The sequence below is a fragment of the Cricetulus griseus genome, chromosome 7, assembly GCF_003668045.3.
Source record: "Cricetulus griseus strain 17A/GY chromosome 7, alternate assembly CriGri-PICRH-1.0, whole genome shotgun sequence".
In the NCBI taxonomy this organism is placed as follows: Eukaryota; Metazoa; Chordata; class Mammalia; order Rodentia; family Cricetidae; genus Cricetulus; species Cricetulus griseus.
In genome coordinates this window covers 98,846,399-98,860,550 of record NC_048600.1, presented here as the reverse complement: position 1 = coordinate 98,860,550, position 14,152 = coordinate 98,846,399, and the positions used below count along the sequence as shown (strand labels likewise).

The 14,152-nt window shown below is 39.8% G+C and overlaps 1 protein-coding gene across 9 annotated transcripts in view; it reads right to left on the bottom strand.

The window, feature by feature from the left end:
- Positions 1-14,152, bottom strand: part of Bcas3 (BCAS3 microtubule associated cell migration factor) — a 487,638-nt gene that overhangs the window by 221,859 nt on the left and 251,627 nt on the right. Inside the window, exon 24 of one of the 9 annotated variants that reach the window (XM_035447939.1) lies at positions 3,358-3,671. The exons of the other annotated variants lie outside the window; for them this stretch is intronic. Coding sequence (XP_035303830.1) covers positions 3,619-3,671 — 53 coding nt within the window. The 3' untranslated portion in view covers positions 3,358-3,618. Of the gene's footprint in view, positions 1-3,357; positions 3,672-14,152 lie in introns of those variants that run through there. 9 annotated transcript variants of the gene reach the window in all.

Below are 14,152 nucleotides of genomic sequence, written 5' to 3'. Positions count from 1 at the left end.
TTCTCTCAACTCCCTCTGAAACATTTGTCTTCATTACCACTCTTTTTAATCAGGGTTCCTTCATGAGTGTTTCTGCTCAGCCCCCGAGGGGCAGCTCTGGTCTGCGATAAATCAGAATCCACACCGCAAGTCGCTAGTCAGCACTCTAAGGGAAAGAAAAACAGACAAGTGCCCACTACCGCTATGGCTGGAAGGGCCCCGAGGCCCACAGGCCTAGAGAAAGAAGGCCTCTGTGCAGAAAAAAGTCAGTGTGTGGGCAACGGGATGCCAAGGCAAAGGATTTATTTTAAAATGGCAAAAACAAATTGGCCGGACTTAATTTCAAAAGTTTGGAATTTCATTTCATTTTAACTACAAAATGATCACAAATTTATTTAATGAATTGCAATTCATAGCCTCAATAATTTCACACCTAAATCAAAATTTGGTAGATCCAAGAGAGAGGAGCGTCAGTTAAATTAAATTAATACCATCAAAGCCTATGCCTCACCTGTATTCAGGGATGTCATTAAGAAATAAACCATTTTGTGTCCTAGAGAGATAGCTTAGTGGTTAAGGGCACTGGCTGTTCTTCCAGAGGACCTGGGTTCAATTCTCAGCACCCACATGGCAGCTCATAACTGTTTGTAACTCCAGTTTCAGAGGATCCAACACCCTCATACAGACAGATATGCAGGTAAAACACTAATGCTCATAAAATAGAAAAAAAATATTAAAAAAAAACATTCCAAGTTAAGAACCTTCTAGTATGCAATTTACTTCAGTGAAATCAGCATCAAATCCATTATAAAGACATAGTATTATCTTCATTGGAAAATATCTCAGAAATAACCTAAGTTAAATATAATTGGTTAAAGATTATTTATTACGTCTTTAAACAAACCAACTGAGCTGACTAGTGGCAGTTTCCTATAGATCAGAGGTTCTCAACCTTCCTAATGCTTTGACCCTTTAATAAAGTTCCTTGTGGCGTGGTGACCCCAACCATAAAATTATTTCATAACTGTAATTTTGCTACTGCTATGAATCATAATGAAGTATCTGATATAAGAGAACCACTGCATTAGACCCTTAGAATCTATGCTCCATAAACACAACCTCAGATCTCATACAGGGGTCAAAAGCTGGATGAAGACTTTTTTTTTTTTTTCTGAGTTTCTTAATGGCTAGAGCACTACAAAAAAGTAAACTAACTTCCTTCCTTTATTTTTTTTTTTTAAAGAAAAATATTATAGCAAGTCCTTCTATGATACTGGGAGAAAAGTTCTACTATGGAATCATCTGAGATGGGCATTATAAAAATAAGAAAGCTAAAAGTTGAGTCAATGACTTCCAAAATAGATGTCAACTTCACTACTGTGAAATTTAAAACACTTTTGTTTTCTTCTTCCGAGACAGGGTTTCTCTGTGGCTTTGGAGGCTGTCCTGGAACTAGCTCTTGTAGACTCATATAAATCCACCTGCCTCTGCCTCCCGAGTGCTGGGATTAAAGGAGTGTGCCACAAATGCCCAGCTTATATTCAAGGTTTTTTTCAAAAGAAAAGAATACAGCTATGATAAGATAAAAAGGGTAGATTATTGAATCTCCTCTGAAAAGAAAAAAATGGAGGATATAGATATGATAAGATAAAAGGTAGATTATTGAATCTCCTTTTAAAAAGCAACTACTAGTTTTAAATATTTTACATTGAATTGGACTTTTGTATATTGCAAACAAATAGTATATTGATACAAATTTGAGAATAATTTTGCTGAAATTTAAAACATTTTTAGTCTAACTCCCTGTGGGATAAGCTATTGAAAGACATCACAGTAGCCTAAAGCCAAACACCTACTGTTTATGAGTCACCTGCCCAGGACCCAAGGGTTACTGTTGTTCTGACTCCACTGCATCCCACAACGTTATGTTTGTAAAGTTTCATGGCGATGCCATCTCCCACACAGCGTGGCCCACATGGATCTTGTCCTTTACACGGAGGAACACCATTCCAAGGCAGTCACGTGTGGTTCAGAGACATGAATATTTGTGTCATTCCAATTTTACTGAAGATGCTACAATACACACACAGCTAAGACCTGGAAGACATGAAAGCAAAGCTCACTTTCTAACCTACATCAAACAACTGGCCCCTGTATTCTCCTTTGGCATGTGTCATGATTCTGGGATAAAAAACTCAAAAGATCTTAGGAGAAACATTTCCTGATGATTACAGGCTGCTTAGGGAGGAGTGTAAGGCAAGTACCAGTTCCATCTCCATTCACAACATCTGAATGTCCAGCTTTAACACAGTCCAAAGGCAAAGGTCCTTGAGGGCAGGAGTGACGTGGTAAAAGCTATATCAAGGCTAGAAGTTCCTTTTGGTTCTACATGATAAACCGGGGACAGCAGCAGGATTACAGAGACTAATGGCTGTGAGACCAATCGGGATACTTCTGCAGTGCTCCAGGCAAAAAGTAATTAAGAATCAGTTGTGTGGTCATTCTGATGAATGAGGTCTAAGGGTTGAATTGATTATTCTTTTGGATATAAGAGAGTTAAAGATGACAGGAAAATTGTAGTGAATAGTTTCTCATAATTATCTGGGAAGGTATTTTGTTTGCTGGATTCTTAAGGAGCCCTGGGAGTCAGAATTCAAATACTTGTGTGATGGTGATTAAGTATTGATAAGCATTTGAATGAGCTTTACATATACGTGTTACACTAAATTAAAGTTGGTCACATAAACTTGGTGAAGGTGAAGGTGGTCCTTCGTTGTCTTGCAAGTGTATGGCAAAGACTGGGCAGATGCCATGGGATGGCACCCCATAAGCTCCTCCTTGGAAATGCCAGCTGTCTGGGTGATAAGGCTGTGGAATATGGCATCACCTCTATGATCAAAACCAACAAGAGGAATTGCTGGTCTAGAGCAAAGCCACACTTCCTCTTATGAGCATATACAAATAGTCTTTTTCATTTCAAGTCTGCATTTCAGCCTTACACAACTGAATCATTGGCTGTGTACAATGGTTAAGTTTGGCTCCTACAGACCCCTCTCCTTCAGAGAGACTGAAATAAATCAAATAGGCATTTCTAAAATACGGAAAAGGAAAGACATAAAAAAAAATTTCATGGGCAAATGTAAGGTGGGCAGGGAACTCTTCTTCAGGAGGACCCCATGAAAAGCACTGTCCCCCTCTATGCTTCCAGAGGGCTCCAGAGATGTCGAAAGCCCTACAACTTCAAAATCCAATCTGGCTGCTATAAAGCAGCCTGACTCAGACATACTCTGATTCTTGACAAATACCCACCCACCAACAGGACTGGGAGACACATGGCAGCCAGGCCAAGTTGTCAAAATTGATTATTATAAAATGTCCATATTCCAAAACTACAACCTTTGCTCAATTCGACATTTTCCTTGGAAGAGCACTCTTCTGAGAGCTATAAAAAGGTGGTTAGCATAGATGGGGTTTGCTCTTGTTTTCCAGGTTAGCAACCAAGTTAAGAATGTAAAAGGAGAATGAATTGTGGCCTTAGAATGTTGAACAGCGAACAACAAATAAATCATTTGTTATCGTCCTCTACTTCAGAGAAATTTGTAATTTTTAACACTGCTGCTAAATGCCTTCCAGTTGCTTTCATCTCCATTCTTCTTTTCTACCTCCAGGTCTCCAGCACAGTGCCACACGACCTAGGCAAGCAACACAGAAAGGTCACAGCTATTTGCCTGATCTCATGATCCTCTATCAAAACGGCACTTGCAAAAGTGCTTCCTGTCTAGCTCTGTACTAGCGTGAGTGTTTCCTTGGCTCAATCAGCTGCCAACCCAAATCCATTCGCTGGACCAGCAAGCACTCAATATAGCCCCGTTCCCCTCTCCACCCTGGGCCTGACATCAGGAAGTGACTTAGGAAGCACTCTAATGGTTACCAAATTTTTGGAAACTGACTTAGCTTTCCCGGGCAAGCCATGTGTTTAGGGGAGATGGAATCACTAATCATCACTTGACCTTGTGACAGACCAAAAGTTGCCCCTTTTTCCCTCCTGGGTAAAAAAAAGAAGGAAAGAAATGTAGCAGCTAGCACAATGATGTAAATGTGCAATTCTGCGGGGAGGAGACTGCAAATGCACCACTTTCCAGATGTTTGGCATGATGGTGCAGAGGCAACACAAAGGAGCTGAGAGGGTCTGCCACAGACTCTGCAGGCTTGCTGACTGGCTCTTCTTCTACATCATTTCTTCAAGTGTTGGGGCCTTTCTATGGCCGTCAAGTGACTCAGGACAAGTAAGAACAAGTAGGGTTTGTCCATCACTTATCACAGTTGCCTCTGAAATACAGATACCTTTCCAAGTGTATGGCTGTATGTGGCAATGGATGTGACATAATTTGGTGCCTTCTGTCTACTGGTGCCTTCACACCCTCTTCATTTCAGTATTTGCATTAACCAAGTCAAGCCAGGGGCCTGAATGAGGCTCTGTGCACCCACTAACCCCAACTCCCCATTTTTAGTCATGGATAAAATCTGAGTGAGTTCAAAGCAGGCCCTGCTCAGGCCATCCTCCTGTAGTGCTGCTTCTATGGACTCATCCTTGACTCATGCTTCTACTAGTGGAAGGCTTCCAAAAGAAAAACGGATTTAGTTGTCAGATTTACACTATCAAGGAATCTCTAAAATGAATGAGTTCTTTAAAAGAAAAGCCAAACTTGGGGTAATTACATTCAAATTCCTTAATCACATTTTCCAAGCTCAGTGGGAATTGTGGCGTTTCTCTGTGGGATATCTTCTCCAAAGGCACACAAATGCAGTGCAGATTTTCCCTTCAAAGGGCTATCTACCAGAAGGACTTCCCCTGGGCACAGGCAGATTTTCAGGAGTGTGCTTCATAAGTCATCCTTTCCAGATAGCAAGAGGTTGTATGTGAATGTGTAGTTTTCAACCCAATTCTTCTCATTTTTAGTCTCTTCTCTTTTACAATAAAGCAAAAAGAGAAAGGAATGGAAATGTGAGTGAAGGAGAGGGAGAGAAGGGAGGGAAGGAGAAAGGGAAGGAGGAAAGGACACGTAAGCAAGTACTGGTGGGCATGTCAGCTTAAACAGTCCCCATCTGAAATGCTGGAGCTCAGAAGTTCCTTACTTTCTGGAATGTACATGGAGACTGTAACTGATTAAATACTCCCAATCAAAACCCCCAAGTGCTCCAGTATCTCAAATGTTTTGAGCAGTACACTGGTAGATGTCAGAGTAGGGACCAGCCTACTCTCACTATGGTAACTCTTGTTCATTTTCATCTTTGGGCATGTCAGACACTTAGGTCTCCCAATCCCCATGACAGCCCAGTCCCCTGTCTCCCTTTCTATATGTTATGCTGTTCATGATAATGGCACGATATGATATATCATGATAGGATAATGGGGCCAGGGCAATTGAGGAATGAATGACACATAGAAAATGTAGTTGGCAGCCCATTCATTGCCTACTACTACTGGAGCAGGAACTATGAACAGAGAGGATCACCGAGGCCACCCTGCCATGGTCATCTGAGGTAATTCAATGCTAAATCCTTCATCAACCCAGGTCCTTGCATAGAGATACAACCAAAAATAGACATTATTTAGCAAAAGCTTAGCCAGAAAGGTCACTAAATGTTCAAGGGAGAAAAATGTAGCAAGTAGTGAACTTTGTCAAAACAACGGGGATCAAATATCACCCATGAAAATGACAAGGAACTTCTACCTCCTGTGTGATGATTAGCTAGGGGAAGAGTAAGAGATGTGGCTGTTCAGGCAGACTGACCTACTCTCATAAGGCCTGCCACAATATAAAACCTAAGTGCCTGTGATAAAGGAGGACAAACGGTGTTTTACTGTCTGCTTGGGAAAACTGCCCAGAATCTTGACACATCTGAAGATCTTGGTACCATGTGAGTAACATGCTGCTATGTCCAAAGTGGTAAAATGAATTTGCACTGCTGCTTCCCACAAAGGAAAAGCCCTAGTCCTGAAAGAGTTAAGAGACCAAAATTAGACACAGTGCATGCTAAAGGTTAGGAGAATAATCAGGCACTTGAAAAACGCTACATAAACATTTTTCCGGATGCAATTTTCAGGCCAAGGATACATTTCCCAGTAGAAATCAACAGCTAAAAAGGAAATCATTTCGTCTCCGTAAGTGCCAAATTGTATCCTGATTTTCCCTGGTCTGGCTCAACTTTCAAAACCAGTGGTTCAACTTCTGCAATCTTTCACCCAATGACTATATAAACACATCTTACAAGACAGACATAATCCTTGGGTGGGCCAATTTATGTTGGATTATGAAAATACTTAAAATACAAAATCGTATAATGACTGTTGTCCTTCAGTTTTTCACTAAAAAGGGGAGGGGGGAGCCATTTAATATAAGGCAGTGGTTTACATGAAGATGAGAGGACACAATCACTTTCCTTTCTTTTTCTCCCCCTCGGTACCTCAGAAGGTAAATAATACTGAGGATTCATTAAAGAATTGTGTCTTGGCCCTGTGATAGTCTGCAGTCTGTGATTACAGTTTTGAGGCACCCGCATGCAAGGCAGTCACCTACACAACTGGAATGAGTTAAGCTGCTCGCAACAGGCAAGGAAAAATTTCACCCTTGGAAGTATGTTGGATCTTCTGTATTTGGTCAGAGGTTATGGAAACATTAGTTTTAAGGATAAAGTAATCTTAAGTAAAAACCAAAAGATTCATTCAGAATTTATTACTGCCTCCACTCCATACATATCTCACAATATACAGATTTCTCCACAACACCAGTCAAGCAGAATCTTAACCCCTATAACTAGGAGAAATCATAAATTTTAAACCTTCACACAAAGCTGAACTCTGTTTTTCCACTTCTTCCTTGAAATTCTAGAGATTTTACTGTCAATTATAGCAGGCATCCACATTTCCAGCATGTAGCATGGGGAGGGCAAGAATTGTAACTTTTCCTTCCATGGATAAAGTTATGTAAAAGAGAACATTCTGGAAGTCTTTGGAGAGCACAGAATAAATCATAGCTGTAAGATCTGGAAAGGTTTGGTTGAGCATAAGGAGATTTTTACATCTGTGCCTGTACATTCCTGCCTTGGGAATAATGCATCTCCCAAACCATTCACAGAAAAATGCTGTAAAGCGCCATCCTTCACCAGCAAAATTTCAGAGCTGCATTTGCAAACACGGCGTTTCATCAGATGTTACTGAGAATTACATCAAATATCCATGAAGCTGCATGATAAGAATGACTTCTGCAAAAATCACTAAGGGCTACAACAAAGCAGAGCTTTCAAACAGCTGAGTGAACTCCAAGTGTACCTCCATGAATAATCTTCTGATGTCTATATTAGCTTCATCCTTGCTTCTGAGAAAACAGATTAACACAACCGAGGCAGTATACATGCTGGAAGCTACTCATCTCTAATTCACAAAAATACCTGGATACAAGAACGGTTAGGGATGAACTTTCCTGCTCAGCAGAATAGTTCTGCCTACAGGGGCACAAAGTGTTTGAGTATTTTCATTTAAATGTAAAACATTTGAGGCCAACCTGGGAAAACACCACGAAGTATCTTAGGGAGAAAAAGTAATGAAAACGTAAAACTTTCAAGTTGTTTTCCAATATCAGAAAGTCTTCAACTCTGAAAAGAATATACATCTACGTAGAAAGAACTAAGACCTGGAAGCTAATTACTTAAATCTACATTTTTAGTTCAAATATTTTGCATTCCTTCCTCATTGAAGACATTCTCCCTTGAAAGCCATCATTATTTACAAGTGAAGAAAGAAAAGGGAATTTGTCTTCCTTTTCTCCACTCCTGGATCTGCTATTGTCACCTGTATCTATTTCCAGGAAGCCAATATTCATTAGGGTTAATCTGCCTACTAAATGAATAAACAAAGGATTCTCTGTCACTTGGAGGCCAGGTGAGCCGATAGCATCTTCTAACACAGAAAAGCATCTGTACCTCACTGTTGAGGAAATTACCTGCTGCAATCCCACACCTGGGATCATTTGGCAGGCAGACCAGTGACACTGAGCAACATACAGAAAAGGGACTATAACCATGTTGTTCAAAGGATTAAAAATCACCCATGTTTTAAAAATGAAGACATCTTCATCTAAGTTTTCACTAAGGAAAACTAGATAAAAACAAAAACAAAAACAAAAAGCATCAAGAAAAATCAAGATAATTTTCCACTCCATTATACTCCCAACCCCAAATACACGATGGCCTATAAAAGCTCATGCCCCAATGGTAACACATCGTGGGATACAAATAACTGAGATACAAAGGCAAAGATCTTCATGGATGGTCAAGAACTTCAGAGTAACACTCTAAACAGGATGACATTAACAAACTAAGAAAGGTGTGTTGTTAGATTATAATCACTCCTTTTCTAGACTGATAAATTCAGACCAAGGAAAGCTATATGACCCTGGTGGTTAAACATGGCAGGGCAAAGAACCCAAGACCAACCGTTGTTTAATTATTAAACTAATAATGAAATAATAATAATTATAATTGTTTCAACTTGTGGAACAAAATCCCAGGTCTTATGCCCTGAGAAATGACTTTGCTATCTAAATAATCCAATAGGAAACCACTGGTGTTAAATAACAAACACAAAACAATGTAAAGGAAATGATGGTAAAGATATTTGACTTTGCTCCAGACTGAATGTGTGGATGTGTGAGGGAGGGATACATTCCCTGATACAAGTTTTCAGTTACATCTGACAGACTGAAAACTACTTGTACAGATTTTCACACACATGTGACACCACCACATCCATCCATACAACCTGCAAACAGAGTGATTAGAGATGACTCCCTGGACTGGGACAGGGTGTGCAGCAGAGCAGCTCTGTAAGCCTCTATGTCGGTGACAACCAACCAAAATGCTACCCTTGAAACATGGCCCCATAAGTTGCTGACACAGGTGCTGTTTCTTTATTTAGCTTCTAATAATAAACGTGCCGAGGAAGAAACCAAACTACTGGGTAGGTGACGCATCATTCTCTAGAGGGACCAGGGACTAAAGAATGAGGTGACTGAGAAAAAGGGTCAGTCGACATTTAATGAGTGCCCACTGTATGTCAGGCCCCCTGTGTAAAGAACTGGGTTTGCTCAAGAGTGATAAAAAACAGATACGATCTTCTTATCCCTACGCCATTACTTAGGAAACAGGGAGCTTTTCGGCCTCACAGGGGTATCCTAGCAGTTTTCACACTGCATACGTGGGATCAATAGCAGATACAACAAAAATGCTGAGGTGTGCCCACCTGGAGGACACCATCAACTGGGAAGCTGCCTGTTCATTCTGTACTTCAGGAGGCGCTGAGGAGAAAAAGCAGAAAGGCTGGCTCAGAACATGCCATCTTTCATAGTCGTCATCTGCCAGGCCAGATTTGCAAGGAAAGGCCATTTAAACATAAAACAAACTGCTTGAGATCTCCAACTGCCACCGGCCTGCACTGCAGTACTGACGAAAGATACCGTACATGAGTGTCATATATGTGTTCTGAAATCTATTCTCACTGAGAGTGGTTTTGGAGTATGTGGGCAAATTCAGCATGTCAGTCTAAGGAAATGGGTATGGTTTCCCTTTTAAGCAACTACAAAAAACATATGGGAGCAAGATAATGTTTGTCCTGACCTGCCAAGATCCTGTGGCGCTCATCCTGGTCCACACTGCATTCCTGAGTACTAATGCTCACACTGGGGCCTGGCCGGGTGCAGATGTGTGAAAATGCATGTACTCGGAGAACTCCCTCAGGCCCTCACATCTGAGGAAGCTCCTCTCACAGCTAGCTATTCCAGCCAACAGCCAAAGCATGCTTCCAAGCCCACTACACTTTCCTTTAAGCTAGTGTCTGGACACAGGAATCAACTGAAGGTTTTGGTACCTGGCTCAAAGCCAAGAGGAGCGTCTTGTGCTTGCCTTGCAATTCTCAAGCCACATCAGACTCCACTAACCCTTTCCTTATTCACCAAGCTGTTTCAGGCACCAAAAGCTGTCCATTCTGAATGAGTCACACACATGATTTTTGGCTATTTAAAATCATGACAACATTAAATGAGGAGAATAAAAAGGGCACCTAGAACTTAGTGGTTAAGAGTATGTTTCCAGCACCCTTATCGATCGGGCAGTTTACAAATGACTGTAACTCCAGGGCATCTAATGGCCTCTTCTGGATTCTATAGGCACTGCACTCATGTGCAAAATTCTGCTCCCCCCCCCACACACAAATAAATAAATGTAAATTGTTTAATAATAGCTATTAGAATCCACATAAAATCATATTATGTATATGCCATGTAGAAAAACTAGAGAAATATAATGGAACAAACAAAAACTATTAGTAGCAAGAAGTTTTACTTCACTTTTTTTTTTTTTTTTTTTTTTTTTTTTGGTTTTTCGAGACAGGGTTTCTTGGTGGCTTTGGAGGCTTGCACCTTATGAGTTTATGGACTGCAATACACATTTTTAGGTACATGAAATTATTTGACATTAAAGGTTGAGAAGAAAATGTCCTCCTCATTGTCATGCTAGCAATTACTGGCTATTTATATCTTTAGATGCACTGAAGATTAACAGAATTCTAAATTTGTTATTTTCATAAGGACTGCATTGAAGTTCTAAATTTAGAAATACCTGCATTTTATTTTTATTTATTTATTTATTTATTTTTGGTTTTTCGAGACAGGGTTTCTCTGTGTAGCTTTGGAGCCTATCCTGGCACTAGCTCTGGAGACCAGGATGGCCTCGAACTCACAGAGATCCGCCTGCCTTTGCCTCCCGAGTGCTGGGATTAAAGGCGTGCGCCACCTGCATTTTAAAAATACAGTCTACATATTCAGAATATACGACATTTGTATCTATCACTCCATAGAAACATTGGGGTTTGGCAGTATTTATTTATATGTACTTATTTGAGACATGGTGTCCTATATTGTGCTCACTGGTTTTACATCACTTGGCAAAAGCAATAGTCATCTGTGAGGAGCAAACTTCAGTTGAGAAAATGCCTCCATAAGAGATTGTGGGCAATGCTGGGGTTGGTGGCGCACGCCTTTAATCCCAGCACTTGGGAAGCAGAGGCAGGTGGATCTCTGTGAGTTCGAGGCCAGCAAGTTCCAGGACAGACTCCAAAGCAATACAGAGAAACCCTGTCTTGAAAAACCAAAAAACAAACAAACAAACAAAAATCATGTATGTGCATTGCTGATCTGAGTCTGATGAGAGAGAGAGAGAGAGAGAGAGAGAGAGAGAGAGAGAGAGAGAGAGAGAGAGAGAGAGAGACTGTGGGCAAGCCTGTAGGGCATTTTCTTAATTAGTGATTGATGTGGAAGGGCCTAGCCCATTAGGTGCCATCCCTGGACAGGTCATCCTAGGTTCTGTAAGAAGGCAGGCTGAGCAAAGCAGTAAGCATCACTCCTCCACAGTCTATATGTCAGCTCCTACCTCCACGTTCCTGTGGGGTTTGAGTTCCTGCCTAGGATTCCTTCAGTGGACTGCAACTTGGTATATGGACACTACATAAACCATCTCCACCCCAACTTCCTTTTGGTTATGGTGTTTCATCACAGAAATAGTAATTCTAAGACTTTTGTGTTGTTTGGCTTGTTGGATTTTAACTCACTGTATAGTCCAGGCTGGCCTTGAATTCATGACCATCCTATTTCAACATCTTAAGAACTAGGACAAACAGGCATTATAATTATAATCTATATATAGTTTCATTAAATAGTCCCTGTTGTCTTTCTCAGGATCATCCCTAAGAAGGATGGTCTTCCAGTACTATCATGAGTGAAATAATAAAGATTAGAATATTTAGTTTTAAGTGGAAATAGTGATAATATGGTTAAGAGCAGTCAATAAGTTTTTTAAAAGTTGATAGTCTACAAGTGTTCGACATCTTTAGTCATCAGGGAAATGCAAATCAAAACAACTCTGAGATACCATCTTACTCCTGTCAGAATGGCTAAAATCAAAAATACCAATGACAGTTTATGCTGGAGAGGATGCGGAGAAAGAGGAACACTCCTCCACTGCTGGAGGGAGTGCCAACTTGTACAGCCACTGTGGAAATCAGTATGGCTCCTCAAGAAAATGGGAATGAGTCTACCACAAGATCAGCAATTCCACTCCTAGGCATATACCCAAAAGAAGCACATTCATACAACAAGGACATATGTTCAACCATGTTCATAGCAGCATTATTTGTACTAGCCAGAAACTGGAAGCAGCCTAGATGCCCCTCAACCGAAGAATGGATAGAGAAATTGTGGTACATTTACGCAATGGAGTACTACTCAGCAGAAAAAAACCATGGAATCTTGAAATTTGCAGGAACATGGATGGAACTCGAAGAAACCATTCTGAGCAAGGTGTAACCCAATCACAAAAAGACAAACATGATATGTACTCACTCATATGTGGACCTGCTTTATGATACATAGTAGTGACCATGCTTTATCAGAGCTGTTTTAATGATGTTGCTCAGAATGGTTTCCTTCCAGATGATGACTGAGAAACTAATTTAAAAGAAAAAAATGGTGTCAAGTACCACAAGAGTAACAGAAATGTGCTGTTTTCTGGGATTTTGTTTTTTACTTTTTTGTTGTTTGTTTGTTTGTTTGTTTGTGGTTTTTTTTTTGTTTGTTTTTTTTTAATGGAGTGTGCTGGATGTCTCTACAATTTTGCTCAAAGGACTACAGAACCTGGAAAAGCTGTTGCTGCTATTGATGCATAATATATTGCCATTATTGCTCTTTATACTAATTGAAACTCAAATATGTAATGAATCCAAGGTGTTTCAGTGAGTGCTCACCTGTTAATGCAAATTTGATTTCATCTTTAGTAAGTAGTAAAGTTATATGGTTGCCAAAAAAAAAAAAAAAGAAGTGACACACTGGAAGACAAATGCCACACAATTTCAATTTTATGTGCAACCTAGAAATGATGAACTTATGGGAACAGAGAGCAGAATTGTGGCTATTAGGCTTCAATGTGGGTCTTTTAACAATGGGGAAACGATTGGTTTAAGGATATAAAACTGCAGTTGGACAAGAGGCATGGACTCTCTGAAGTCTTGAGGTCTACTGAGAGCATGATAAATATGGTTGATAACAATATGCTATATTTTAAAAGTTGTGAGATAGTATACTTTAAGTGTTCTCAAAACAAAAATGATGAATATGTGTGATATAACATGTTAATTGGTTTAATTTAGCCATGCCATTGTGAACATACTGTATTCTGTATCAGAATTGTGCATGACTTTATTTATGAGCTAAATAAATGAATGAAAAAAAAGAAAGCTTTAAAACCTGATGTATCTGTAGTTATGCCCTCCCTCTGATTCTGCTGGTCCTGATGATTAGCAGGTTTGTAATCTTTTCCAGAACCATGATGGAATCTATGCACCTGAGCTACTTACCACCACAAGTATTACTGTATGGAAACATTGGGTGATTTGAACAAATTCAATGCTGTATGATGATATCCACAAATGCCAAATTAAAAATGGATGAATTACAGGGAAAGAAGTAAACTTTGTTTTCCCCTTAAAAAAGTGTTAAAAAAAAGTTGATGGTCTTGAATGTTTAAGTTTAAAAAATGTATTGTCTACAAATGATGGTTTTTGTAGTTATGGTTTTTGTTTTTAAAAAAATTTATTACTTATGTGTATGGCTGCATGAGTTTATGTGCATCATATATGTGTAGATGCCTGTAGAGAGCAAAGGGCATATTATCCCCAGAACTAGGGTAACAAATGGTTGTGGGGTGCCACGTGGGTTCTAGAAACCTCACCCAAGTCCTCTACAAGAGCAGTCAATGTCTTTAACCACAGAGCCATCTCTTCAGGATCCTCTATGTCTTATACATTGCCTGGAACACCCACAGTAATTATATAATAATGGTCAGCGTATGATTGGCTTACTCATGATTTTTAGGAATTTCAAACAAATCTCCCATTAAATCTAATGTCATTTTGAGATTTAATTTTTTATTTTTAATCATTTTTTATTTGAATTACAAACAAGATTGAATTACATGACAATCCCAGTTCCCTTCTCCTTCCCTTCCTCCCCTACCACCCCCCCAACTAAAACCCTACCTATCACATATCCTTTCTTCTAATCTACTA